The sequence below is a fragment of the Onychostoma macrolepis genome, chromosome 01 (genome assembly GCF_012432095.1).
Source record: "Onychostoma macrolepis isolate SWU-2019 chromosome 01, ASM1243209v1, whole genome shotgun sequence".
In the NCBI taxonomy this organism is placed as follows: Eukaryota; Metazoa; Chordata; class Actinopteri; order Cypriniformes; family Cyprinidae; genus Onychostoma; species Onychostoma macrolepis.
In genome coordinates, this window is record NC_081155.1 from 14,238,650 (window position 1) to 14,266,226 (window position 27,577).

Sequence of the window (27,577 nt, forward strand, 5' to 3'; positions counted from 1 at the left end):
AGTGGAGAGGCACAGAATCCATGTTGCTTGAAGTCCAGTGTGAAGTTTCCACAGTCAGTGATGATTTGGGCTGCCATGTCATCTGCTGGTGTTGGTCCACTGTGTTTTCTGATGTCCACAGTCAATGCAGCCATCTACCAGGAAATTTTAGAGCACTTCATGCTTCCTTCTGTTGACAAGCTTTATGGAGATGCTGATTTGATTTTCCAGCAGGACTTGGCACCTGCCCACACTGCCAAAGGTACCAAAAGCTGGTTCAATGACCATAGTGTTACTGTGCTTGATTGGCCAGTAAACTCGCCTGACCTGAACCCCATCGAGAATATGTGAGGAAGATGAGAGACACCAGACCCAACAATGCAGAAGAGCTGAAGGCCACTATCAGAGCAACCTGGGCTCTCATAACACCTGAGCAGTGCCACAGACTGATCGACTCCATGCCACGCCGCATTGCTGCAGTAATTCAGGCAAAAGGAGCCCCAACTAAGTATTGAGTGCTGTACATGCTCATACTTTTCATTTTCATACTTTTCAGTTGGCCAAGATTTCTAAAAATCCTTTCTTTGTATTGGTCTTAAGTAATATTCTAATATTTTGAGACACTGATTTTTGACTTTCAATCAAGCTCTAATCATCAAAATTAAAAATTAAAATTACAGTCTGTGTGTAATGAATGAATATAATATACAAGTTTCACTTTTTGAATGGAATTAGTGAAATAAATCAACTTTTTGATGATATTCTAATTATATGACCAGCACCTGTATATATACACACACACACACACACACACAAACATTTTATAGAGAGAGATTTCTCAATGACAGTACTTACATAGTAGTCATGTGTGTTTAAAAGTGTTTAAAAGAATATGAAAAGTCTTCGTATTACCTTTGGTCTTTAGTATATGTCAAGCAGGAGATTTTCATAATATGACAGGAAGAATAACGAGCACAATCAGAAGGTTAGGTCATCGGAAAGGTTGGATGAGAGCAGAGGATGGAATATTTATGGGTAAAGGCTGAACTCTCACATGCATTAGGACATACTTTGACAAATTAATGGCGGCATTCGAGCCAATTGAGGTCAACTGATGCCTGTAGCCTACATGTGAGAGTTTTTAGCAGAAAGAAACTGCAGACAGCCAGAACAAATGTAGCTGAAATTCCCGCAGTAACATGTTGGAAATGATAAAGAAACTGAGCTGAAATCTAAATTATGACCTCCAAATTTTCAACCTGTTCAACAACAGACAACACCTGAAGGATGTGATGTATTGGTGCATTTATGTCTTTCTATGACCTATTCAACTAGAGCACAAAAAAGTGATAGTTCATCCAAAAATGAACAGTCTGCCCTCATTTACCCACCCTCATGTCGTTCCAAACATGTATAACTTGATTTCTTCTGCAGAGCACAAAAGAAGATATTTTGAAGATGGTTTCAGCTGTTTTTTTCCATACAATGAAAGCCAGTGGGGTCCAAAACAACATGACCAAAACAGCACACAGACTTCCAATGTATGGGCATATATATATATATATATATATATATATATATATATATATATTAACTTTTGTGTTCTATGAACATTTTTTTTTAAAGGTTTGGAACGACAGGTAAAAAAACCAAAAAAAACAAAAACATGAATTTTCATTTTTGGGCGAACTGTCCCTTTAAATTCAGAATCTAATGTAGGTCGATTTTTTTCAGGTATCCAAACTTATTCAGACAACAATAAAAATTTAGATCATAATATCTTGATGCACTAGTTCGCAAATATTCCATACTTTGATGTTATTTAGACTCATTGTGAACATGCCTACACAATTTAAATAAAACCTCACATATTTCGACTATTTAAGGTCTTCCAGTTTCCCTTGGCACTGGAGTGTTTACTAGCGAGCTAAAGCATCTCATTAGGAAATGAACAGTGGGCGGCTGAAATCATCAGTGGCTAAATTCACCACTCTTCTGACCGCAAACCTTCATGGATCATTTGATTAGCAGTGGGTAATTGGCTCCATCCTTCATACGCTCTGACTTCAGCTCTCAGTACACGGCTGTCTTTAAAGTCCCAAAAGGGCAAAAGGAACTTAGCAAGATGTCGAAGGCGATTACTGTAATAAAGGTCACTCTGTTGTTTAGGGTTTTACCTTTATATCTTTAATAGCAACCACTCTCATGACAGTAATATAAGAGAGAAGAAGAGTTTCTCCTTAACTCTTACATGGGAAGAGTATTTGTTGGTCCTTCTCCACTATAAGGCTCGGTCACATTAAATAATCTTCTGAAATGCATCCTAATGCCACAAGCCAACCCTCTTTCTGAGATGACTGATTACGGAGCCGAGGTACTCAAAGGTCAAAAGTTGATTCGGGACACTTACCAGGTCCGTTTTGGTCAGGTCTTGATATTCTGAAGAGTAATAGGAAGGTGTTTTCCCGAAGCTGTAGCTGTCACTGGCAGGTTTGTTTGGCTGGGCATGCTGGCGATAAGTGGCACTTTTAGGAGTCCAGCAGAAGAGGTTGATGGATTCTCGGACGCAGCGTTCAATGTCGATCTCTGAATGCAAAACAGCAAAGAGAGAAATGTCACTACATAAACTACCAGTCAAAAGTTTGGGGTTGGTTAAATAAAAAAAGGTTTTTGACAGAATCTATTATGCTTTTATTTCTTAAAAAAATGCAGTAAAAAAAGTAATATTGTAAAATATTATTACAGTTTTAAATAACTGTTTCCTCTTTGAATACATTTTAAAATGTAATCTATTCCTGCCATGCAATGCTGAATTTTTAATTACTCCAGGCTTCAGTGTCACATAATTTTTCAGAAATCATTCTAATATGCTGATTTGATGCTCAAGAAACATTTACTATTATCAGTGTTAAAATCATTTGTGCTGCTTGATATTTTTGTGGAAACAAAATGCATCTGTAGTGATGTAAAGCACAAATTGTGCTTTAAGAGAGTGACGGCTATTTCATTAAGACAAGCAAGTCTTAAGCTATTGAATCTAGCACTTGCAGTTACGGGAAATTTAAATATCTTAAGAGCGCTAAGAACAGCAACTTTGTGCTCATTTGGCAAAGCCGCAGGAGAATCACAGACTGTATAACTTCCGTCTAATTAACCTTGGATGACCTTGGAAAGCCTCTCCAGAGAGCTGCCCTCCGGCTGATCCAAAGACTCCGACTCCCTGCCAATGCTTCATTCAGTCACAAACAAACTCAGCGAAGACATCAACACTTCATTCACACTCTCCCAGCCGCAGATGAAGAGAAGAAGAGGAGATTCAACTGCTTCCTTCAAATGCAAAGCCAGCTTTCTTGAGCCATGCGCCTTAAACCGGAGATTAAAGTAACAGGGATTCACATGGATATAAACAAATCAGGAATCCTTTCCTGGCTGTCTCACTCACTTTCTATCCTGTTAGCGAAAAAAAAAGTATCCCTAATGAAGTGGTTTAGCATGCTTGGCCTACTATTTAAATCAAGCCGAGTGTGACAGCTTCATTTTATTTAAGAGGATATGATCTGAATACTGGATTATAAACACTGGACTTTCACTGAGAGGCTGTGATTACTGTCCTCTGAACTAATACAGGCAAGAGAGAAAGAGAAGCTCTGCTTTATAAAAAAAATTAAAAAAGGGTTACCTACTTAGAAAGCATTTAATGCCATTATAGAAAATGTGAAAGCTCCAAAAGGCATCACATATACAGTCCCATAATGTTGTGACAAGCAGAGTGAAAAAATACCCAAAAATTATTTGCAGGTTTTTTTTCTAAATATATACTGTATATATACAGTAGGGGAAATAAGTATTCAACACTTGAACAAATGTTTTATTAAACACATTTCCAGTGCAGCAATTCACATGTAATTTTGACCAGATGTTGGTATTAACTCAAGTAATTTACACAGAGAAAAAATATTGAATATTACAATCCATAAAAAAAGTTATGTGTAATAAAGTGAAATGACACAGGAAAAAAGTATTGAACACACTAACTGAGATTATACTTAATACTTCCTGGAAAAGCCTTTGTTTGCAATAACAGCTTCAAGACGCTTCCTGTATGAACAAACTAATCGTGTGCAGGTGGGATTTTGGTCCATTCTTCTAAACAGACTGTCTTCAAATCTTGAATGTTCCGCGGGGCCCTCTTGTGAATCTTGATCTTCAGTTCCTTCCATAAATTCTCTATTGGGTTTAAGTCTGGTGATTGACTGGGCCATTCCAACAACTTTATTTTCTTCTTCTGGAACCAATTCCGAGTCTCCTTTGCAGTATGTTTTGGATAATTGTCCTGCTGGAATGTCCATCCATGTCTCATCCTCATCATCCTGGCGGATGGTAACAGATTCACCTCAAGAATTTCCCGGTACATGGCTCCATTCATCTTCCCTTCAATAACATGGATTCTGCCAGTACCATGAGAAGAAAAACAGCCCCATACCATGATGCTTCCACCTCCAAACTTCACTGTTGGTATGGTATTTTTAGGGTCATGCGCAGAGCCATTTCTCCTCCAAACATGGCGTGTGGTATTATTGCCAAAAAGTTCAATTTTTGTCTCGTCTGACGAGACTACATTCTCCCAGTAATTCACAGGGTTGTCCATACGTTTTATAGCAAACATCAAACAAGCTTCAACATGCCTTTTCTTCAAAAATGGAGCCTTCCGAGGTGAGCGTGCATGGAGGCCGTGGCGGTGGAGTGCATTGCCTATAGTTTTCTCTGTGACAACTGTACCTGCTGCTTCTAAGTCTCCCTGTAGCTCTTTCCGAGTGGTCCTTGGCTCTTGGATTACTCTTCTGATTAACCTTCTGACTCCCTGATCAGAAATCTTTCGAGGAGCTCTTTTGCGTGGCAGGTTGATGGTGGAGTTTCTTTCTTTCCACTTGCATATAATGGACCCGATGGTGCTTACAGGAACATTTAGGAGTTGTGAAATCCGTCTGTAACCACTACCATTTTTATGCAGCACAACAATAGCCCCTTTCCCACCGCTTTAGTTCCAGAACTAAAAGTACAGTACTAAAGTACTGGGACTATTTTACGCGAACTATTTCCCAGTACCATTTAAAGGGTTGCATTCGCACCGACAGTGGGTACTAAGAAGTGACGTAAGCCGGTCGACAGCAACGTCATTTGTGCGCGGCGTTCAACAACGAAAACAAAGAAGAATAACGTTAACAACAGGAGGATGGAGGACACTGTGATCAGAGCTGTGTTTTTGTTGTGTCTTGCGGGGTTCACAATAATGGACATGGAATGTCGACGTAACTTATACGTCAAGCGACTGAAAGATTGGAAAGAAGTTCAAAATGTTCAAAAGTGCCTGCACTTCAGCGTCTGTCCATCTATCGCTGTTCTCCATTCTTGCGAAATATAAGTTGATGCGATGTTTACACAGTATGTGTTTACACGGCGTTTTAAACCATGGCGGGTGAGGGTGTTTCCGTACGCGTTTAGCCAATCAGCGTACACTTACGTCACGATAGTTCCTATGGAACTGTTTTAGACCCTACTCTGAAGTAGGAGCTAATTTATGGCGCTTTTCCACTGCATGGTACGGCACGGTACGGTTCAGTACGGCTCACTTTTGGGGGGTTTTCCACTGGGTACGGTACCTGGTACCTGGTACTTTTTTTAGTACCACCTCGGCCGAGGTTCCAAGCGAACCGTACCGTTACCAAAACGTGACGTGTAAACTCTGCTGATCACTGATTGGCCGGAGAAAATCGTCATTACTGCGTCACTGAACTTGCGACGTGAGACACAACAGACCCGCTAGATTTAAATCAGCACAGCCAGCAAAGGATCGGTCGCAACTTTTGTTTGTATCAACCAAAAAATGGCTGTTTCGTGGTCTGCTGAGGAAGTACAGACGTTCCTCTCGTTGATAGCCGAGGAGCGGATCCAGCGAGAGCTTGATGGGGCGACGTCTTGCTGTTAAAAACATCCACATGCCGAGAATGAAGAACACCATTCTGTCGATATGCTCCATTGTTGTGTGTTTGTTTTTGGCGCGATTACGATGATGTCACGGCAGTAGAGGCGGCACAACTATAACGACACGTGAATAATCCCGCCCACTCTAAAGCGGTACTAAACTGCAGTGGAAACGCAAACCGAGCCGAACTGAGCCGTGCCGTACCGTGCCGAGCCGAGTCGTACCATGCAGTGGAAAAGCGCCATTAGTTCCTCAAGCGGAGTTCCGGGAACTAAAACAGTTCCTAGTTCCCGTGGTGCGAACACGCCAAAAAGTGGGTAGTTCCACAATTAGTTCGGGTACTATGAAAAGATTCCTGTGGTGTGAAAGGGCCTAATCTTGTTGCAAAGGTCCTTGGGACAGCTCTTTGCCTCTACCCATCATGAGATGTTTGTGTACTTGCATTCAGAGGTGGGTAAGGCTTTTTCTAACTGATTAACCTGCAATAACCTGGCTGATTCTAATTTGCACAAATAGGAGGTTGAACTAATTAGTGAAATCAGCTGTTGTCTTGATTTGTCTTGCCTTGGTGTACTTCTTTTTCTTTGTGTGTTCAATACTTTTTTCTTCTCCTATTTCACTTCATTAAATATAACTTTTTTATGGATTGTAATTTTATGATTTCTTTATCTGTGTATATTTCTTGAGTTAATACCAACATCTGGTCAAAATTTCATGTGAATTGCTGCACTGGAAATGTGTTTAATAAAAAAATTGTTCAAGTGTTGAATACTTATTTCCCCCACTGTATATATATACAGTGCCCTCCAAAAGTATTTGGAACAGTGAAGACAAAATTGCTCTGTTGGCTGTGAAGTCAAGACATTTACAAATATGATTAAAAGATGAATATGAGACAAAACTACAGAATGTCACATTTTATTATTGGGTGATTCAACACACAGATGTTTTACCAGCTAAGAAATTCAGCACTTTTAGAGTTTCATCCCTCGATCTGATGTGAGCATACGTACTGGAACATAAGTATTGCCTCACAAGTCTTTCTAAGTGATCAGCTGTGTTGCATTAATTCTTCAGATATTAAAAGCAGGGAATGTGTCGTATCAGTTATATCCATTACTTCTGCATTCTGAATCTTGCATTCGATGATGACACACACAAACCAGGAAAAAAGAAAAGAGGAAGTCAATTAGAGCTATAGCAAAAACAAAGGGCATGGAGAAATCAAGAGTTTGGAAACCACCAGCGACACCAGCAACCAACAACTACCTGATCGGCTGAGAAAACAACAGTAGTTGTTGACAGACAAATCATAAAAGCTGTGAAAATGAACCCTAAAAGACGTGTCTGTAAAATCACCAACAACTTCCAGAAAGCTGACGTGATTCTCTGACGATCTACTGTCCTCAGGAGACTTTGACACAGAATTACAGATGCTACACAGCAAGATACAAACCTCTGACCAGCTCCAAAAATAGAAAGGCAAGATTAGAGTTTGCAAAAAAGCACAAAGGTGAGCCAGAAGAGTTTTGGAACTGTGTTTATGGACCGATGAGACAAAGTTGAACCTTTATCTAAGTGATGGGAAAGCAAAAATGTGGAGGAAAAAAGTGAACTGCAATGATCCCAAGCATACAGCTTCGTCTGTAAAGCATGGTGGAGGTGGTGGCATGGCATGGCATGGGCATGCATGGCTGCCTCTGGAACAGGCCCTCTCAACTTTACTGATGACTTCACTTAACGTATGATGACAGTAGCAGAATGAATTTGGAAGAGTACAAAACCATCTTGCCTACCAATATTCAAGACAAGAAAATGCCACCAGATTCATTGGGAAGTGCTTCATATTGCATCAGGACAATGACCCAAAACACCCTTCCAGTTCAGTCAAGGAATTTATAAGGGCAAAGAAATGGAAAGTCTTGGATTGCCCAAGTCAATCTCCAGATTTAAATCCGATTGAACATGAATTTCACCAGCTGAAGAGGAGAGTAAAGGCAGAAACTCCCCAAAACAAGCAACAATTGGAATTGGCTGCATTAAAGGCTGGGAAAAGTATTTCAAAGGATGAGACCAAGAGTCTGGTGATGTCTATGGGTCACAGACTCACTGCTGTGATTGTGCGCAAGGGATCTGCAACTAAATAATAGCTTTTAATCTTTTATATCTGCCTTATGTTCATCTGTCCCAATACTTATGCTCACATCAATGAGTAGGATGAACTCTAAAAGTGCTGTTCTTTTTATTTGGTAAAACATGTATGTGTTGAAACGGCTAATAGTAAAATGTGACATTCTGTAGTTTTGTCTCATATTCATCTTTTCATCATATTTGCAAATGTCTTGACTCCACAGCCAACAGAACAATTTTGTCTTCACTGTTCCAATACTTTTGGAGGGCACTGTATATCCACACACACACACACACACACACACACACACAGATATACATTTTGTGTGTTTTTTAGTGCTGTCAAACGATTAATCGCGATTAATTGCATCCAAAATAAAAGTTTTTGTTTACATAATATATGTATGTATACTGTGTATATTTATTATGTATCTATAAATACACACACATACAGTATATATTTGGAAAATATTTACATGCATATACATTTATATATTTATATTCTTATATTTTATATTATATATGAATATATTTAATATATAAACAACATTTTTCTTAAAATATATACATGCATGTTTTTGTATTTATATATAAAAATCATAAATAGACGCAGTATACACACACATATTATGTAAACAAAAACTTTTATTTGGATGCGATTGATCGTTTGACAGCACTAGTGTTTTTATTTAACAACAAATACAGGAAAAGTGCAATACTGAGACATATTTAATTAATTCTTAATATTTAATTTAAAATAGCCTTTCTATTTTAGTATACATATAGTTTTATTTAATAAAATATGTCGCATGATCTTTCATAACTCACTCTAAAATGCTGATTCTGTTATAAAAACAAAAACAAAAAACATTTCATTATTATGAACTTCTATAAGTTGAAAACTGTGCTGCTTAATATTTTTGTGGAAACCATGATACATTTTTTTCAGTATTCTTTGATGAAGATAAAGTTAGCAAAAAACAAAAAAAACAAATGTTTTTTTTAACATTATATATGGTACATAAATGCTACATAATATATACCATTGAATCTCAGTGTTCATGTTAAGTCTGACTTAAAATTTGTTTACCAAAAATAATACTCAATGCAGAAAATGAATGTGATTTTTACATCTAGATCTTTCATGTGAGTTGAGTATGCTTTGTGTGAGAATTGCTATTTGTATGGCACACAGAGATTCTGTCTATGTGATGTGTTTCAAATCAGTCACCTATGAGGCTCTTTTCCAGTTAAGATAGCAAGCAAGGCTTTGGAATAGAGAGAGGAGAAGGAGAATGAATGCAAACAGCATGAGAGATGAGGCACCAATCAGTCAGTGCATTAGAGATTGTGACAGACGATCCACCTCTCCTCCAACCATCACCTCCCCGTCCCGCCTTCCACTGACCCAAATCTACAGGCAGAGATGAAGAACGACAGACGGATCTGGAGGTTCGAGACACGCGCACATCATAATTACGAAGACTCGTCACCTCTGCCATAACTCTAATATAACATCCTCCCAATCGAACCGAACAGCGCATGCACCAGGGGTCCTTGACTTCCCACATGTGTGTCCCACATTCAATCCATACCGCTCTCGAATCCCCACCCTACACAGTGGCACGGAAGGAATGAGTAAAGACATTCAGTCACATTGCATGAATGTTGCATGAAACGCCACCACCTTCCGGCACAGTATTCCCAGTGTAGCCAAGACAAATATCATGTAATCGAAAGACAGATTTGGCTATGCATTCCATATCTCATCTTTATAAACACAGCTTTCACAATATTAGCTGCAGACGTTATTCAGACTTTCAGATGGCATGAAATATACATGCATGAAGGAGTGATCGGGATTCAGTGGGAAAGTGGGATAAGAACTAAATGACAGACTACTAAATTCTCCTGAAGTCATCCGACACGGTTGGAGGGGTGAAATCAGCCCTATATGGGTATGGAATAGAGATTATTATTATGCTTGTAGTCATAATAACTGTAATAGCTATGATATTTTGCAAACAATGGTTATCATAGTAAATTTTTGGAAGGGTATCTCGTGAATAACTGAATCTTGTGGTTAAAGACTTTTATCAGAATGAACAAGCAGACAGAATTTATATTATGAAATTAAACAGTTTCTGCACTGATCCGTAGCAAAGTCAAAATGTTGAAAAACAAACAAAAGCAATATACATTAATGTTCAAAAGATTGGGGTCCGTAAGATAGAAGCCTCTTATGTTTACCAAGGCTGTAATTATTTTATTAAAATACACAAAAAAAAAATATTATTACAATTTAAGATGACCATTTTCTATTCAAATATATTTTAAAATGTAATTTATTCCTGTGATGCAAAGCTGAATTTTCAGCATCATTACTCCAGTCTTCAGTGTCACATGACCCTTTAAATCATTCTAATATTTGGTTTTCAAGTAATATTTCTTATCATTATCACTGCTGAAAACTGTTGTGCTGCTTACTATCTTTGTGGAAACCATGATCCATTTTTTCCGGATTCTTTGATGAATAGAAAATGAAAAAAGAACAATTTATTTGAAATAGAAATTTTTTGTAACATGTTTTTTATTTTTAAATAGATTATCTTAACGGTCACTTATGATCAATTTAATGAATCCTTGCTGAAAAACAAAACCATTTGAATGGTAGAGGGAAAGAAACCTATAAAATATTTAGTCCCACTTTATATCAGGTGGCCTTAACTACTATGTACTTACATCAAAAAATAAGTACAATGTACTTATTGTGATCATATTGTATTTCAAATCACTTTTGCTGCTATTGAGGTGGGATATGGGTAAGGTTATAGGGACAGGTTTGGTGGTATGGGTAGGTTTAAGGGTGGGTTAAAGTGTAAGGGATGGGTCAACAGTGTAACTATAAATGTAATTACAGAAATTAATTACAGATGTAATTACATATAGGTACTTTTAAATATATAAGTACAATGTAAAAACATGCATGTACACAATAAGTGCATTGTATCAAATTATTAATTTCAATGTAAGTACATAGTAGTTAAGGCCACCTAATATAAAGTGGGACCAAATATTTATTCCAAAATAGACCAAATTTGATATTTAATTTATTTGATATAAATATATACAGTGCTGCTAAGTTTGTGAACCCTTTAGAATTTTCTATATTTCTGCATAAATATGACGCAAAACATCATAAGATTTTCACACAAGTCCTGAAAGTAGACAAAGAGAACCCAATCAAACAAATGAGGCAAAAAATATTTTCTTTGTCATGTATTTATTCAGGAAAATTATCCAGTGTTACATATCTGTGCGTTGCAAAAGTATGTGAATCTTTGCTTTCAGTATCTTGTGTGACCCCCTCTTGTAGGAATAACTGCATCTAAACATTTCTTGTAACTGCTTATCAGTCCTGCACAACATTTCGTAGGAGTTTTAGCCCATTCCTTAGTGCAGAACCACTTCAACCCTGTGATGTTGGTGGGTTTATAAACTGCTTGCTTCAGCTCCTTCCATAACATTTCAAATGGATTAAGGTCTGGACTTTGACTTGGACATTCTGTGTGCCCGGGGTCCTTGTCTTGCTGCATGGCCCACTTTCTCTTGAGACTCAGTTCTCGGACAGAGGTCCAGACATTTTCCTTTAGAATTTGCTGGTATAATTCAGAATTCATTGTTCCATCAATAATGGCAAGCCGTCCTGTCCCAGATGCAGCAAAACAGGCCCAAACCATGATATTACTACTACCACCACCACCATGTTTTACCGATGGGATAAGATTCTTAAGCTGGAATGCAGTGTTTTCCTTTCTCAAAACAAAGCTTCTCATTTAAAACAAAAAGTTCTATTTTGGTCTCATCCGTCCATTAACCATTTCTCCAATAGCCATCTGGCTTGTCCACATGATCTTTAGCAAACTGCAGACTGCAGACCATGGTTCCTCAGTGTCCTCCTGTTGCTTTGAAGTTACCTTGGAGTCTTTTGCAACCTTGCCGACTATTACATGCCTTGCTGTTGGAGTAATCTTTGTTGGTGGACCACTCCTAGAGAAGTTAACAGCGGTCTCAAATTCCCTCCATTTGTACACAATCTGTCTGACTGTGGATTTGTGGAGTCCAAACTCTTCAGAGATAGCTTTGTAACCTTTTCCTGATGAGCAACATCAACCCTTTTTCTGAGGTCCTTTGTTCGTGTCATGATTCACTTCCACAAACATGATCAAACTTTGATAGATCCCAGTTCTTTAAATAAAACAGAGCAGGCACTGACACTTGATTGTCACTGCACTGACTGAAAACACCTCTGCATAGATGGTCTCTAATTTCACCTTCAAATTAAATGCTAATCCTAGAGATTCACATACTTTTGACACTCACAGATATGCAATATTGGGTCATTTTGCTGAAGAAATAAATGACAAAGAAAATATTTAATTTGGTTCTCTTTGTCTACTTTCAAGATTTTTGTGAAAATCTGATGATGCTATGGGTCATATTTAAGCATTTTTTACAAAACTCTTGTGGGAAATGCTATTGTATGATTCACTGATGAAGGCTTGTTGCTGAAAAGTTTGATTGTCCATTGCTCTGTTGCAAAATACAAATTAGAACAGTGAGTGTGGGTCTTTTATCTGAAGGTCATATTTATGCAGAAATATTATATTTTTGAGATTTATTTTTGAGTGAATACTGCAATCATTATCTATCATATCCTACCTATCAGCCACACAGCTTCATGGCTTCTCTTGACAGAACAGATTAATGTTAGCATGTCCATTCAGAGTCTACAAAATAATGACGAAGTGCAAAGAGAGTGAACCTGGGCCATTTAATACCTATCGGCTCATGAATACATTTCATCACTGCCATCGTTTTCCAGCCCACAGTTTCCAAAAGAAAAAATGCCCTTGATAAACGTGATAGCAGTTAGCTAAAACCTCTATATGTGGGAATGAAAAAAGACTGAGGAGGAAAATTCACCTCCACGACTTTTCTCCAATGAAATATAACTTGCTTTTGTGCAACCGAAAAGGATGTCTGCAGTTGTGGCCAAAACAAAACAATCAGTGACATATACAAACCCAGTCTCTATGGTTTAATTTGTAACCTGCGTGAGAAAAAAAAAAAAAAAAATTGGTAACATGCTATTAACAAGTTGAGACGTTTGTGTACAGGAGGCAGGAATTACAAGGCACTGATTCACCAACTCTATATTTAGTGCTAACAGTGTGTAAAGTAAACACAGTCATGTAGCAACAAGTGGGTCAAACAAACATGTTAGGACAGAGGAATATGATGACGGTGCTTAAAGTCTCAATACAAAAATGTCTTATTGAATGCTATGGGCATAAATGAATAATGCACTTTAAAGTGAACAGTGTAAAATGAGATTCTGGGGAAGCATTAATATAACTAAAACTGAGCTGCTTCTCCATGGCAAGTACCTTTATTACAACAGTATTGCTTATACTTGGGATCAGGGATTTGAATAAACTAAAAGAAAATATGTCATCATTTATTCACCCACATGTCTTTCCAAACCCCTCTTCTTTTTTCTTTTTTTGAAGACTGTGCTGGTCAATTTTGCCATTCAATTACAATTAATAGTAACTAAAGCTTGTAACCTTAAAAAATATATGAAAAAACACCATTTAAATTTTTATTATAAAATTCTGTGTATGATTGTTATGTTCCGGGTCTAACTGACCCTAATTGGATTCAATATTGCTCAAAAAATAAAAAAAATAAATTGTTCATGTTCATGTAATGAAAGTAACTGGTAACCAAAACAGCTTTGTTAGCAACAGTCTTCACAATACCTTCTTTTATGTTCCACAAAAGAAAGTAAGTCATTCAGGTTTGAGGTGGCAGTAAATGTCTTCATTCGATTCATTCAAACGGCTGATTCATTCAGGGATGAAGTAAACGGCTCTCTTTATTAATGAGTCTTTGAATCATTGGTTCACACGATTCGTTCAAAACGCAGATTCATTCAGAAACTAAACACCGCTGCGTTGCTCGGAGACACACAATAGTTCTGCTGTGGCTTTATAGGTAATTATGTTATCTGCAAAATTGAGCAAAAACACATAATATCATGTTTAAAATATAACACAATATCAACTTCTTATTTACTGAACTGTTGTATAAAATCACATTTCAACTCATGATATTCGGGACAAACACTCATGTGATATTGATCTGCTCGTGTGATATAGCTTATCATATCATGATACAGGCTAAATATGAGACAAAAACGCATAAAGGGGCATTTTTGCACCAATATCTTGAATTCTAGGGCATAACTGCATTTATGGAGTTGTTGCCCTGCATCATATTTATCAACAGTCAACTGTATGAAATGTAAGATGATGTACAGGTCTGGGGGCGGGCCAGTGCGTTAACTGTGTTAAAATATTTTAATTGTGCTATTTTTTCATAATACACACACATACAGTATATATTTTGAAAATATTTACATGTATATATTTATATAATTTGTTATATATAAATATATTTAATATACAAATTAGGGCTGTCAATCGATTTTAAAAAAATTAATCGTGATTAATCGCATGATTGTCATGAGTTAACTTGCTATTAATCGCAACTTAATTGCACATTTTTATTTGTTCTAAATGTACCTTAAATGAATACTTTAAGTTTTTAATACTCTAATTAACATGGGCATGGATAAATATAGATGCTTTATGCAAATGTATGTTTATTATTATTGAAACCATAGTCAACATAGAGCATGAAGACATGTTTCAAAGGTCATAGATGTTTTTCAAATAACTAGTTCATGTCTATTAGACACATGAAAAAAGAAATACCAGGTTCCCATTACTTCTCTTTCTTTGCACTGAGCAATTTACTTACACTAACCTGTTTACATTTTTGCATGACAGGGCAGCTCTTCTTCTGAACATGCAAAATGTACATTTATTATTTATTATTAAATTTGTTTCCTTCTCTGTGCCCACATACTGTATTTAGATGAAGCTAAATTCTCAATAAAACTGTTTTCATTGGTATATGTTACCGTTTCTGTTGAATGAATATGAAATAATGACTGAAACGCGATCCATTAAGACAACATAACCAGCTCTCCCTTCCAAGATGTTAATCTGCACAAAAAAAATCATGATAATCGCACCATCGTCTGATGAAATCAAATACACATAAGACAAAGACAACAGCTGTGCTGTGATTTCGGCTATACTTGCATGTAAAATTAGAGAGACAACATAATATCTGTGTTTAACTGAATTAAAGCGCTGAACAGAAACTGAGCAGATGCAGAGAGAGAGAGAAAGGGGAGCGCGAGACGTCGCGCTCGCGAGCGGCAGTATAAGGTTTGGGCGCTTTTTTAAAGGGAAAAAAGTCATTAACGCGTTAACTTTGACAGCACTACTTCTCATACATTACAAAAAAAAAATTATATTTATTTTTATTTTAATTTCCTGAAGCTCAAACAGTACAGCATGGTGCCAAGATCATGGGTTGGACTCCTAGAAAAATTCACACAAATTAATAAAAATGTACAGTTTCAATACAGCATACATTTCTTAGCATAAATATAAAAAGGTAAATACCCTCAGATGCTTGGTGAGAAACTAACATAATAAAATACAAACAAAATACATTATTTTTACATAACCACTTATTGTAAGCACATTCCGCAACACCACAACAGAAGTAGCATATGTCATCAATGCAGAACATCTTAAATGTCAGTCTGCTCAACGCAAAAAGCTCTTGCACAGCTCCTAAAGATTTGGAATATAGTGCATATGCAATCCTTTTATGATATTTTCATCATAACATTTTAGAATTCGAATTTGTTCCTTTATGATATTTTTATCATAACATTTTCGAATCCTTGTTCCTTTAGAAACATTAATTTTCTGCTAAGCTGCTTTGCAACGATGTGCATCGTGAAAAGCGCTATATCTTTTTGTTTGGAGCAATTGATAAATTTACCCACATGGTTAAATCACAAAGATCCAAATAAATCTATGCTACTTGATGTCGTTTTAACTAATGCTCCTCATAAATTTTCTGCAGTAGGTGTTTTTTGTAACGATGTTGGTGATCATTGTCTTGTGGTTTGTGTGAGAAACTGTAGGATTCCAAAGGGCATACCTCGTTTTATTTTGAAACAACAATTTAAATATTTTAATGAGCAAGCTTTTTTGCAAGATATTTATAATAGTGATTTATACAGTGTCTCACAGATACCTGATGTTGATTTAGCATGGGAGTATTTTAAAAGCACTTTCTTGACTATGTAAGAATTACAGAACCTTAGACACTTTGAACTTCTGAGATGGACAACACCAACACGGTGTATTAACATACAGACAACTGTCTCCACATCCCACAGAGAGAAAATGCGGGAAAACGCCTCTCTCACACATGCATCAGTTCCTTTTCATCCCCTTCCTTCCCCTCACCCATCCTTCCCTCCACTCTGTTTGGTATCATTTGAATTGTCTCAGGGCGTCTGGTACAATGGTCTCATTCTTACAAGAAGTAAATTAAAAGGTATTACAGATCCTAAGAGTTTAGAGATATTTTGCACACTGTAGACAAGTGTCTACACTTTGTTGAGACAAAAGGTAATTTTGCATAGAAACCACTGGAAACTGACCCGCCCTCTACAGTGTGCAAAATATCTCTAAACTCTTAGGATCTGTATTACCTTTTAATTTACGTGATAAACATGCACCTTTTAAAAGATTTTAGAGTGCGAAATAGAGATAATCCCTGGTTTAATGAGTCCATATCTCATGGACTCCTCAAGAGAAGCTGCATGGGCTAAAGCAAAGAAAACTAATAATCACATGGACTGGATTAATTACAGAACAATAAGAAACAAATGTACAAAATTAGTAAAAAGCTCTAAATGTGATTATTATTTAAATATGGTAAATGAAAATATTAAAGATCCGTCTAATTTTTGGAAATTGACCAAATCGGTTTCTGGTCAAAAAACCTCTATAAAGCTACCTGATTATTTGAATTTAAATGAGAGTATAATTAAAGATAAAGATAATATTGTAAATGCTTTTAACAGCTATTTTATTTCGGCAGTAGTAACCCACAACTATAGTAATTTAAGGGAACAAGAAAATGTGGAAGTTACTTCATGTTATACTACTCAGTTGTTCAGTTTTACTCCCATTTTAGCTACACAAGTTCATAAAGTTTTATCAAATTTGGATATAAAAATATCAGAAGGGTCTGATAAAATAGAACCTTATTTTTTTTAAATTTCGGCAGATCTTATAACAGAGCCCATCACTTCTATTTTTAACTTGAGTTTAACTTCAGGTGTTATTCCTCGTACATGGAAATCAGCACTGGTTCTTCCTTTATTAAAAGGTGGTGACCCATCAATTTTGGATAATTATCGGCCGATTTGTAGGTTGTCGGTGTTGGTAAAAGTATTTGAATCTTTTGTTAATGATCAAGTGAAACAGTTCTTTAACTGAAAATAAAAGTTTTAAACGAATTTCAATCAGGCTTTAGATCAGGTCATAGTACTATTACAGCAGCTATGCTGGTTACAAATGATATTGTTAAATGCTTGGATAGTAAAGAACATTGTGCCGCATTATTTGTAGATCTCTCTAAAGCAGTGGTCTCAAACTCAATTCCTGGAGGGCCACAGCTCTGCAGAGTTTAGCTCCAACCAGCTCCAACTCACACCTGCTTGGAAGTTTCTAGTAATTCTGAAGAGCTCGATTAGCTGGATCAGGTGTGTTTGATTACGGTTGGAGCTAAACTGTGCAGAGCTGTGGCCCTCCAGGAATTGAGTTTGAGACCAATGCTCTAAAGCATTTGACTCTGTATATCATAAACTTTTATTGCAGAGGCTAAGTTGTATAGGTTTTAGTGAATTGGTTCAATAATTATTTGTCAGAAAGAACTCAGAAAGAACTCAACAAAAACGATAAAAGGTGTTCCACAGGGTTCTATTTTAGTACCAGTTTTATTTTCTATTTATATTAATGATATTGGTTGTGGGATAGCCTCAGCTAGAGTTAATTTATATGCTGATGACACAATTATTTACACAGTAGCACATTCGTTGAATCAAGCTATAGAGCTCTTGCAAGAATCTTTTCAGTTACTGCAACTGTCGTCCAACTTAAAATTGGTTTTAAACTCAAATAAAACAGAATACATGCTTTTCACTCGTTGCCGTACTGAAACAGATCATTCTATTTTAACTTTACAAGGAGAATCTATTGAAAGAGTAAATTGTTACAAATACTTGGGTATATGGTTTGATGACAAACTGAGATTTTATGTACATATTGAAAAACTTAAAAAAAAAAAAAGCTAAAATCTAAAAACTAAAATTGAGTGTTCTTTTTCGCTTAAAGAAATGTTTTCCTTTTGAACATTGAACATTGTTCAATACCATGCTGCTTTACGTTTTGTGACGAGTGCTCCTTCACGCACTCATCATTGTATATTGTATGAATTGGTGGGATGGTCCTCTTTGTTTCAAAGAAGGAAAGTGCATATGCTGTTGTTTATCGCTAAGGCATTGTTGGGTAAATTACCAGTGTATATCTGCAGTCTTTTATCCTTTTACACTTGTAATTACAGCACTAGATCTTCTGCTAAACTTCTTTTAAATGTTCCAAGAGTATTTTCAGAGCTCAGCAAAACTGCCTTCTCTTTTTTTGTCCCCTCGTTATGGAACGAGTTGCAGAGGGTTATTATGCTGGAAACACTCCCCTCTTTAAAAAAAAAAAAAAAACCTTTATGGTCTACTCTAAAGGAAACATGTATTTGCTATGAGTAAATTATTGTTGTGAATGTAGGGAAAAATACTTGTTTGATTTGTGTGTTTGTAATTGTTTTATTGTGAAACTTTTTGTGCTGCCATTTTGGCCAGGACTCCCTGGAAGAAGAGATTTTGCATCTCAATGGGACTATCCTGGTAAAATAAAGGATAAATAAAAAAATAAAAATAAAAAACATGAACTGGATTGAAGCGAATTGAGACCACCTAGAACTCCAAAGGAACCACATAGCAATGTAATGGCAAGCATTCACAACTGTAGCGTTGTGGTAATGGAGAATTGCATTTTCTATCACTACTCACATGCTCTTTAGTAAAAATTAACAGTTACAGTCAGTGATTCATATGTTTGTGCAATGTTGGCAGGATCTCCGGAAAAATTTAACATCTCAATGGAGGAACAAGTGCTACTGATTACTATTTGTGTGCAGGTTCTGTAGTTCAACTTGGAAGGACCAAATTTTTGGACCAAAAAATCAAGTTTAGCTTTAAATCTAATATTTTAACAGGTTTGAGAGTCAGAGTAAAAATCATTTTGCATACTCTTCACTAATGCAGTGAAATATGTGTATGCGTTTAAGTCTGAAAGACTGCAGCAAACCGAGAAGCTGGTAAGCAGCAAGGAAACATATTTTACCTATAAAAGGAGTTTTCTCCCTCAACTCCTCAGACTGTTCATGTGGCTTGCCAGCGAAAGAGAACAGAAAAATGAAATCCCTAAATCTCAGCAGTATCGACATGCACCCCGTTTGGATACACCAGTCTCCTTCCAATGGCTTTTAATGCCACTCGCTCCTCTGTGAAAAGGAAATAGCCATTTAAAACGAGCGATTTGGAGACAAACGAAGCAAAACAATCTCAAGATGTGAGATAACGGCCCACATCCTGGACACCTGCCAGGGAGATCCAGTAACAGTGGAGGCAGGCGCAGTTGCATGCGAGGTAAATCGAGGCATTTGAGGCATGCATTAGAGGCAGGAGCACAACTCAACAGCATGTGGTGGAAGAAACGACAGCCGTGACCTTCTCAAACATAAATGTCTGCATGTTCATCCGCGTTCGCTAGGAACTACCGCCCCACGCGGTGTTAATTACACCACTGTCACAATTACAGACAGAAAAGAGAAGAGACGCCAATCCCTCGAGACCTCCATTCAACCTACGAAAAAAAGCCCCATCCACGGCTTCAAAAGCGAAACTTTCAAAGGTGTTTAATTCACGGAGAGCCTGTGTGTTCGTGGGTTTTCACAGCATAATGTTACTAGTCAGTAAGCTGACAAAAGTTTTGCTTTGAAACAAATTCCCTGTTTTGTGAATACTGATGCTTTGCATATGCCCAAAAAACCCCAGGCAACATTTACAGACTTCCCCGAGAGAAATAATGTGACATGTTTGTAAATAATTCTCACAAAGTCTTCCTCTGAAGCACAAAATCCCACCTAGACAACTAGCTGAGCCTTGCAAAAGTTCTGTGGCAGTACCATGGCACAGTCATAATAGATTAGTACTTTAACATGCCATGGTATTTCGTGATTTTTATAGTAATGATATTAATACTTCAAAAAACATCAAAGAATACTATGGTACTACCATGTTACATCCCAAAAAACAAAGGCTATGCCAGGCTATGTCCCAAAACATTGCTATTACCATGGTAGCATGCCTAAAAGTCATGGTAAAACCAAGGTATTTAACAGCTAGGAAGCATAACACGTGGATCAATGATCAATGAACTTTTTCCATCTATGAAGTTACATTAAAAATGCAATTAATAGAGACTGAAATGATTGGAAAACACCTCTTGTACGATGATTCTTTTTTAAAATTCATTTTGATATTTTTTTAAAGTAAAGAAAATAACAAGGTGGTGTAAGACTCTGGAAATGGTAATAAAGCTTTTCAAGTACTTCACTGCATTCAGTGAAGTATGTCCTGCAAGTACATTGGTGTAATATTTTATTATTATCTCATTAAAAACAGTGACAGTTTGATTTTAAAATTTTAATATTTGAAAACAAAACAAGAAATGATATTAAAAAGAGAACTCTTGTAGAACCTTCATGATTTTCTGACAATGACATTATTATTATTAATAATATTATGATAATTATGTTTTCTTAATATGACATCTATTTGAGGTTATCTGACTTAAAATAATGACTAAAATATATATATATATATATATATATATATATATATATATAAATAATAATAATAATAATAATATAATTTGTGAAAATGAAGATGTGAATTTTATATTATATATAATATATATATATTTAAAATAAATATATAATTTTTTATTATCCCACTTGACATTTTCATACATTCGTTAAATACAAATTTTTCAAATCTTTTTATAAATGAGTTTTAAATTACATTTTTAAAAGTTTTTGCCTTCTCATATTTTTGTATGTCCTTATTTGACTACAGAAAGAACAGACAGAATCAAAATCATCTGCATGTTTTAAAAAATTGAGACATCGTTAGCCTGAGGAGGTAATAAAATGTCATCACAACAAAAATAAAACAAATATTACAAAATACGAGATCAAACAGTATGTACTGCACTATTTCAAAGAAGAAAATATCCAACAGCACTGATTTACGATGGATGATAGATGTCAGAGCAGCTTTAGTCCATTTATAAAAAAATAAAAACATTCCCAGGCAGCTTATTCCTAATAATCCAGTCACCTACATGCTGCTGAGTGTTAGACTACAGAAAACCCTACAGGCCAGTAGATTTACATGATATAAACAGGTTTTGACACAGTTGGACGACTCTAAAACAGCGCTACTAGTTAATCTGGCTTGAGGAACCAATCAGACCTCATAGTGCATCCCTCGTGTTCTCTGCTTCTGTCAAGTTTTCAGCAATATCTGATAGAGGACCGTCCTGTAAAACCTCTGAAGCTATTTCCAGACTTGTCAGTGACAGATGCTTATTAGCCACTTGTAGTCAGATCCTCTTTTTGTCAAAATGTGATTTGTGCTTTGCTTCCAGCTGGATATTTGTCTCCTGACAGGACGAAGTAATGGCGTGTCTCACAGGCTTCTGTTGAACATCGCTGCCACGTCTAAAACAGATTTCTCTGTGATTGCTGGTGCAATGGTTTTGCTGATGTTTAAGTTGATTTATTTAGAATTTTGCTTTTCTTTTGCAATTTTTTTGGATCATCCCTACCACCTGACAGACAGCACAGAATCAGGCATCCTGCGAAATCATACTCATCTTTGTGACAATCCTAGTCTCTGAAAGAATTTAAATGGGACTGTCTGTTACAAGTCACTTTTGCTGCACGTTTCAGCTTTAATGGTGCAATAAGTAGTGTTTATGTTTCATATTCATCTTCCCAAACCACTAATATAACAGCATTAGCCTCTTTGCGGCCACTATCACCTAACAAACAGATCCTCAGGTGTTTCAGTTCATTAACTTGGATGAATGCAAAACTAAGCTGGTCATGTGATTTTGACATGTTGGCCACAGTGGGTAGAATAAAATGTGTATTTTAGAAAAACTCTATGTAGAATAAAATGTCTTTGTACAGCACCAATATGACTTATTTTAATATTATATACTATTATAGTATTTATTAATATTAATATTTTCAGTTTTCATTTAAATTTTAGTAGAAGCCTTATGTGCTTTTGTTGCATTTTTATTACTTTTTTGTAATATTTCTGTTTAGCTTCTATTTAGATTTTTATTTCAGTTTTAGAAATTTTAGTACTTCAACTTATTCAGTTACTTGTGAAGACGACTTTTTAATTTTTGTTATTTAATATTTACATTTTTTATTTCAGCTTTATTCAAATTTCTGAAATCAATTTAATATTTTAGTTTTAGTTACTAAGATGAGTATTTGTCTCATTTGCACATTATTTAAAAAAAAAGTCAAATCTACTATTCATATTTTTATGTGTAAAGCATGTAAAGGATCTCTGACACTATAAGTCAACTTAATTTTGCGAGCTACAAATTACAATTTTATTTATTTATGTTTTTTGTTTGTTTTTTTTGTTTTTTTGGTGTCCTACCTTTATGTATGGTTGTGTATCTTTATTTTCTAAATCGGTAATTTTTATTTTATTTTATTTTATGTCCTGTTTTTATATCTCTTTTATCAAGAGATTCAAAAATGTATTTAAATGTATACAGAACTAAAATGGACTAGACATTATCTCAGATGGTGGGAAAAACTGAAAGCATGACCAGCATGCATATCTACTGCCAATTAAATAAGAACAAGACATTTAAATGTAGCTCTCCTGCCTTTTTTACCTTTTCACACACACACACACACACACACACACACACACACACACACACACACACACACACACACACACACACACACACACAGTACACACACACACAGTACACACACAGTACACACACAAAAGTTTCTTTTTTTTTCCCAAAAACCCTAACCTTTGTTTACACCAGTGAGTTTTAGTCTGAAAGACACAGCGACAAGTTTCAGAAATTGTCCTGATTTCAACTGCCACGGTAACGTGATATTTACCACATTATTTTGAGAAGTAATCCCTGCATTGTGGCTGAGTGTACACACCATCAGCGTTCCTGCAGCGCTGAACGCTCCCAGCTAATTCCCTCACATTAGACTCAATCATCGTCCATCACTTCAGCCACGGCGCGCAGCTCCGTGTTGACAGCAACCTCAGGGAATAGTGGCAAGCAGATGCCAGAGGAAACACACGGAGCTGTCCCGACCAGAACGCCACTCGTCAGGCCACGCCGGTGCCAGCTGCCTCTCCCAGCATACCACACGGAAAGAACGGCATAAGCCGCATAACTTATCCTGAGCTCATCGCAAACAAGTCCCAACTGAGCCCCGGCGTCAGGAAGCTTACGGGGAATAAAGCACATTGTTTGACAGAGGGGAGGCAAGGTGCGCCTAACCAGACAAGTGTGCATCCCTCTGCAGTTTCCAAGTCTGGGTCCACAGCGACGACAGCACTATAACTCAGCGTTTCTATAGTATATAGAGGATTTACCCACAGTGCACCTGCTCTGCATAATTCTAGTATATACTAGTCATATTTATCGTTGCTCAGCAAAATTTTGTGGGTGAAATTCAGTAATTTCATCAGGAATCCACATGATCTGTTTTGATATGTGCCTTTAAAAAAAAATTAATTCAGAAAATTTCTTTTTTCATTTTTTAAATATTTACATTTTATTTTAATTCCCCCCTCATTAATATTTTATTAAATTAATAAAAATATTATTAGCACTTCACTTAGCATTTCTATAGTATTCAGTGGATTTACCCACAATGCACCTGCTCTACATAATTCTAGTCAAATTTATAATTTCTCTGCAAACTTTTGAGGGTGAAATCCAATTATTTCAATAGGAAACCACAGGATCGGTTTTATGTGCTTTTTAATTTTTTTTTGTATTTCTATTTATTTCTATTTAGCGTCTATATATTTCTTATTTCAGTTTTTGTCATTTTAGTACTTCAGCTTATTTATTTCATTTAGATGCCAAGGCAATACAATTTTTTCAATCTAATATTTACAAAGTTTTTCACCAAATATTTCACTCCAATTGCTGAAGAATAAATTTTTGGAATAACACGAGGGTGAGCAAATTATAACATTTCTTTTCATAAATATTTTTATTAATTATTAAAAAAAATATTATTAGCACTTTGCGCAGCATTTCTATAGTATAAAGTAGATTTTCCCACGATGCATCTGCTCTACATAATTCTAGTATATAGTTAAGGTGTGGTCAAATTTATTGTTTCCTGCGAAATTTTGTGGGCGAAATCCAGTAATTTCAGCAGGAATCTACACGATCGGCAGATTTGGGCGAATGCAAAAAAATGACCAATGTTGATCATACGTATTCGCTGCGGTGACCTACAGAAAGCTGCTTGGTTTGAAAGTGATTTCTGTGTGAACTGTGCTTCATACATAATTTTGTAACCGGACCTTTACTCAGCTGAAGGGGTCGAATGGGATTTTTCAAAAAAAATCTCAATGCACTATGAAGCTTTTGAAAAAGAAAGCTCAGTGTACTATGCAGAAATATGAATCCACAATGCAAATTTATGCTAACCAAACTGCAAAACAAGTAATTTGGCAACTGTCATTAGCATGCAACCACCCATGTTGACATATCAATGCCTATTCAATATTCAACAAATTGGCCTGTTGAATGATTGTCTAAACTATACTGGCACACAGAGCTTACCTAAACATAACCCATGTCATTTACATATAGAAGTCTTAAAGGTACAGCAACAACAGCTTGTCGGGTCAGAAATGGTCACGAGAAACTAAATCACTGTTTTTGCTACAAGAAATCCTGAGTAACATTATAGATGGACTTTAGTATGGAAAAAATTATAAAATGCTACAAAAAAAAAAAAAAAAAAAAAAAAAGATGTTTTCAGTGTGCATGTGCACTGGTGACTCTTACCAGGCAGGTCTGAGAAGAGCAGTATGCACTCGTTGAAGCCGTTGGCCAGCAGACGGTCTCTCAGCTGCTGTAGTATAGCTACACCGATGCAGAAGGGGAAAGAAGAATTTCCCAAAAGCAGAGTGTCCCACAGGTGGAAGATCTTGTGCAGGGGGAACACATCTGCGGAGGAAATGGGGAAAGAAATGACTTATTACGAGTGTATTTTGCAGCCTTTGCACTGTAACAGCTGCGCATTAATATGGTCAACAGGCCTTCTGTATCATGGCTGTTGCTATATTGTGCAATTTCTGATTTCAGATTCCAGAACTGGAACTATCCATATTTATATTTAAAAAAAAAAGACATTTATGTAATGTTATTATTTTTAAAAAATTATAATAAGTAATTCATAAGTATAATAAGTAGTGAATTTGTTGTGCATTTAAAGAAAAATTTACTCATAAAACAATCTGTAACTTATTGTTTATTATTATTATTTTATTATTATTATAGCATGTTTTACCATAAGATACCACACATTACAGTGTGTATGATTAAACAATGCACAATTAGTCCATCAGTGCTTATTGTGTTGAAAACGCAAAAATAACAAATCTGACGCATTTAACATCATCAAAGATGTAATCAGAACAATTCAACATGGCAAACCAAGTGCCATAAATTACTACAGTGCAAATCACTATAATTACTGCCAAGGTTGCATGTCCTTCTATAGTTTTACAGAGTGGATCTTAACACTGTTTTTGCAACCTTCATTTGAAGATGTTTTATTCCACAAAGCTGAACAAAAGGAACCAGTCAACTTCAGGAGAAAAAGGGACGGTAACACTTCATAATAAGGTCCCATTTGTTATTATTCTTTAGTGCATTAGATACAATCCATAAAGAAAATAATTATGAAATCAGCGAGCGCCCAATCTTGCCTATGAGTCGCTGATACTTACGTGTGAACATTGTAAGGAACCACGGGATAGCATACAGCTGAAAGGAACAGAAAGAAAGAACATTCATTCTTGCACAAAAGCCATTTTTACATGAGCAACAATGTGATTAATATGAATAAACAGCACGGGCCCTTTTATAATTTCCAATAAAACACCTCAGCGATTTTTAAATTCATCAGAGGAAACCTGTATTTGTAATTCAGGCCTTTGCTTCACAGCCCTCTGTGAAACGAGAGGACGTGTGTGGGAGTGTAATGAACAGCCAACATCCCCACGTCTCTCTGCCGTCTCCCTCCAGCACCTGTTCCAACACTGCCTCTTTTCCCATGGTTCTGCTCAGTTGCGGTTGGGTAGGATGTATAATCCATTTCAGCAGTTGATTGGTGGCTCGGCCTCAGAGGGATTTAGGGAGAAATGAGAGGACGAGCGCGAGACAGGCTTCGGTCTAGCCAAATCAGCTCCCTGCTGGGAAGAGCTCCATCTCCGACTGAGAAAGACTGACCGCTGCTAAACATGACTGCACGGCTGCAGAGTCGTCGAAATGAGAGGTAACGAGGAGCTGTGTGTGATGGGACGAGGTCCAATGACATCCTGACACCCAATATAGATGGTGTCAGAAACAATATACACTAACGTTCAAAAGGTTTGGAGTCGGTACGATTTTTAAATGTTTTTGTCTCTTATGCTCACCAAGGCTGCATTTATTTGATCAAACTATTGATGCAATATTGTGAAATATTATCACAATTTATGTTTTCATTTTAATTAGGGGTGGGTGATATGAACAAACTCTTATATCACAATATAAGTAATTTTATTTCACGGTAACGATATATATCACGATGTAGTTATTTTTGCTAAATAACGTCTTTATGACATCAACATTTTTGATACCATAGAGAAAAAAAAGAAAAACTCAAGCTCGCTGAAGAAAAGCAAACATAGGGGGAAAAAAATAAAACTACAGTAGAACAAATAAATAAGAAATGCTCCATGCATTGTTCAAAGTAATCAAATGTAGGCCTACACAAATACTGTATATTCTTCAGTGTGATTTAAGCAAGAGCAGTGAGAGATTTTTTATACTTTGTTGTTTGATTGACATGAACGATAGACTGCAGGAATATTAGACTGCTGTCACTTTAAAGGGGTGGTTTACTGCGATTTCACTTTTTTCATTTTAAATAGTGTGTAATGTTGCTGTTGGTGCATGAACAGTATCTGCAAAGTTGCTGCGCTGAAAG

General features: G+C 36.3%; 1 protein-coding gene across 3 annotated transcripts in view; it reads right to left on the reverse strand.

Annotated features, from left to right (window-relative positions):
- Nucleotides 1-27,577, reverse strand: part of tbck (TBC1 domain containing kinase) — a 65,506-nt gene that overhangs the window by 18,508 nt on the left and 19,421 nt on the right. For all 3 annotated transcript variants that reach the window (XM_058775067.1, XM_058775076.1, XM_058775086.1), the window contains exons 21-23: nt 26,334-26,370; nt 25,387-25,548; nt 2,390-2,565 (exon numbers count right to left, since the gene is read on the reverse strand). In XM_058775067.1, the coding sequence (XP_058631050.1) occupies nt 2,390-2,565; nt 25,387-25,548; nt 26,334-26,370 (375 nt within the window). The remainder of the gene's footprint in view (nt 1-2,389; nt 2,566-25,386; nt 25,549-26,333; nt 26,371-27,577) is intronic.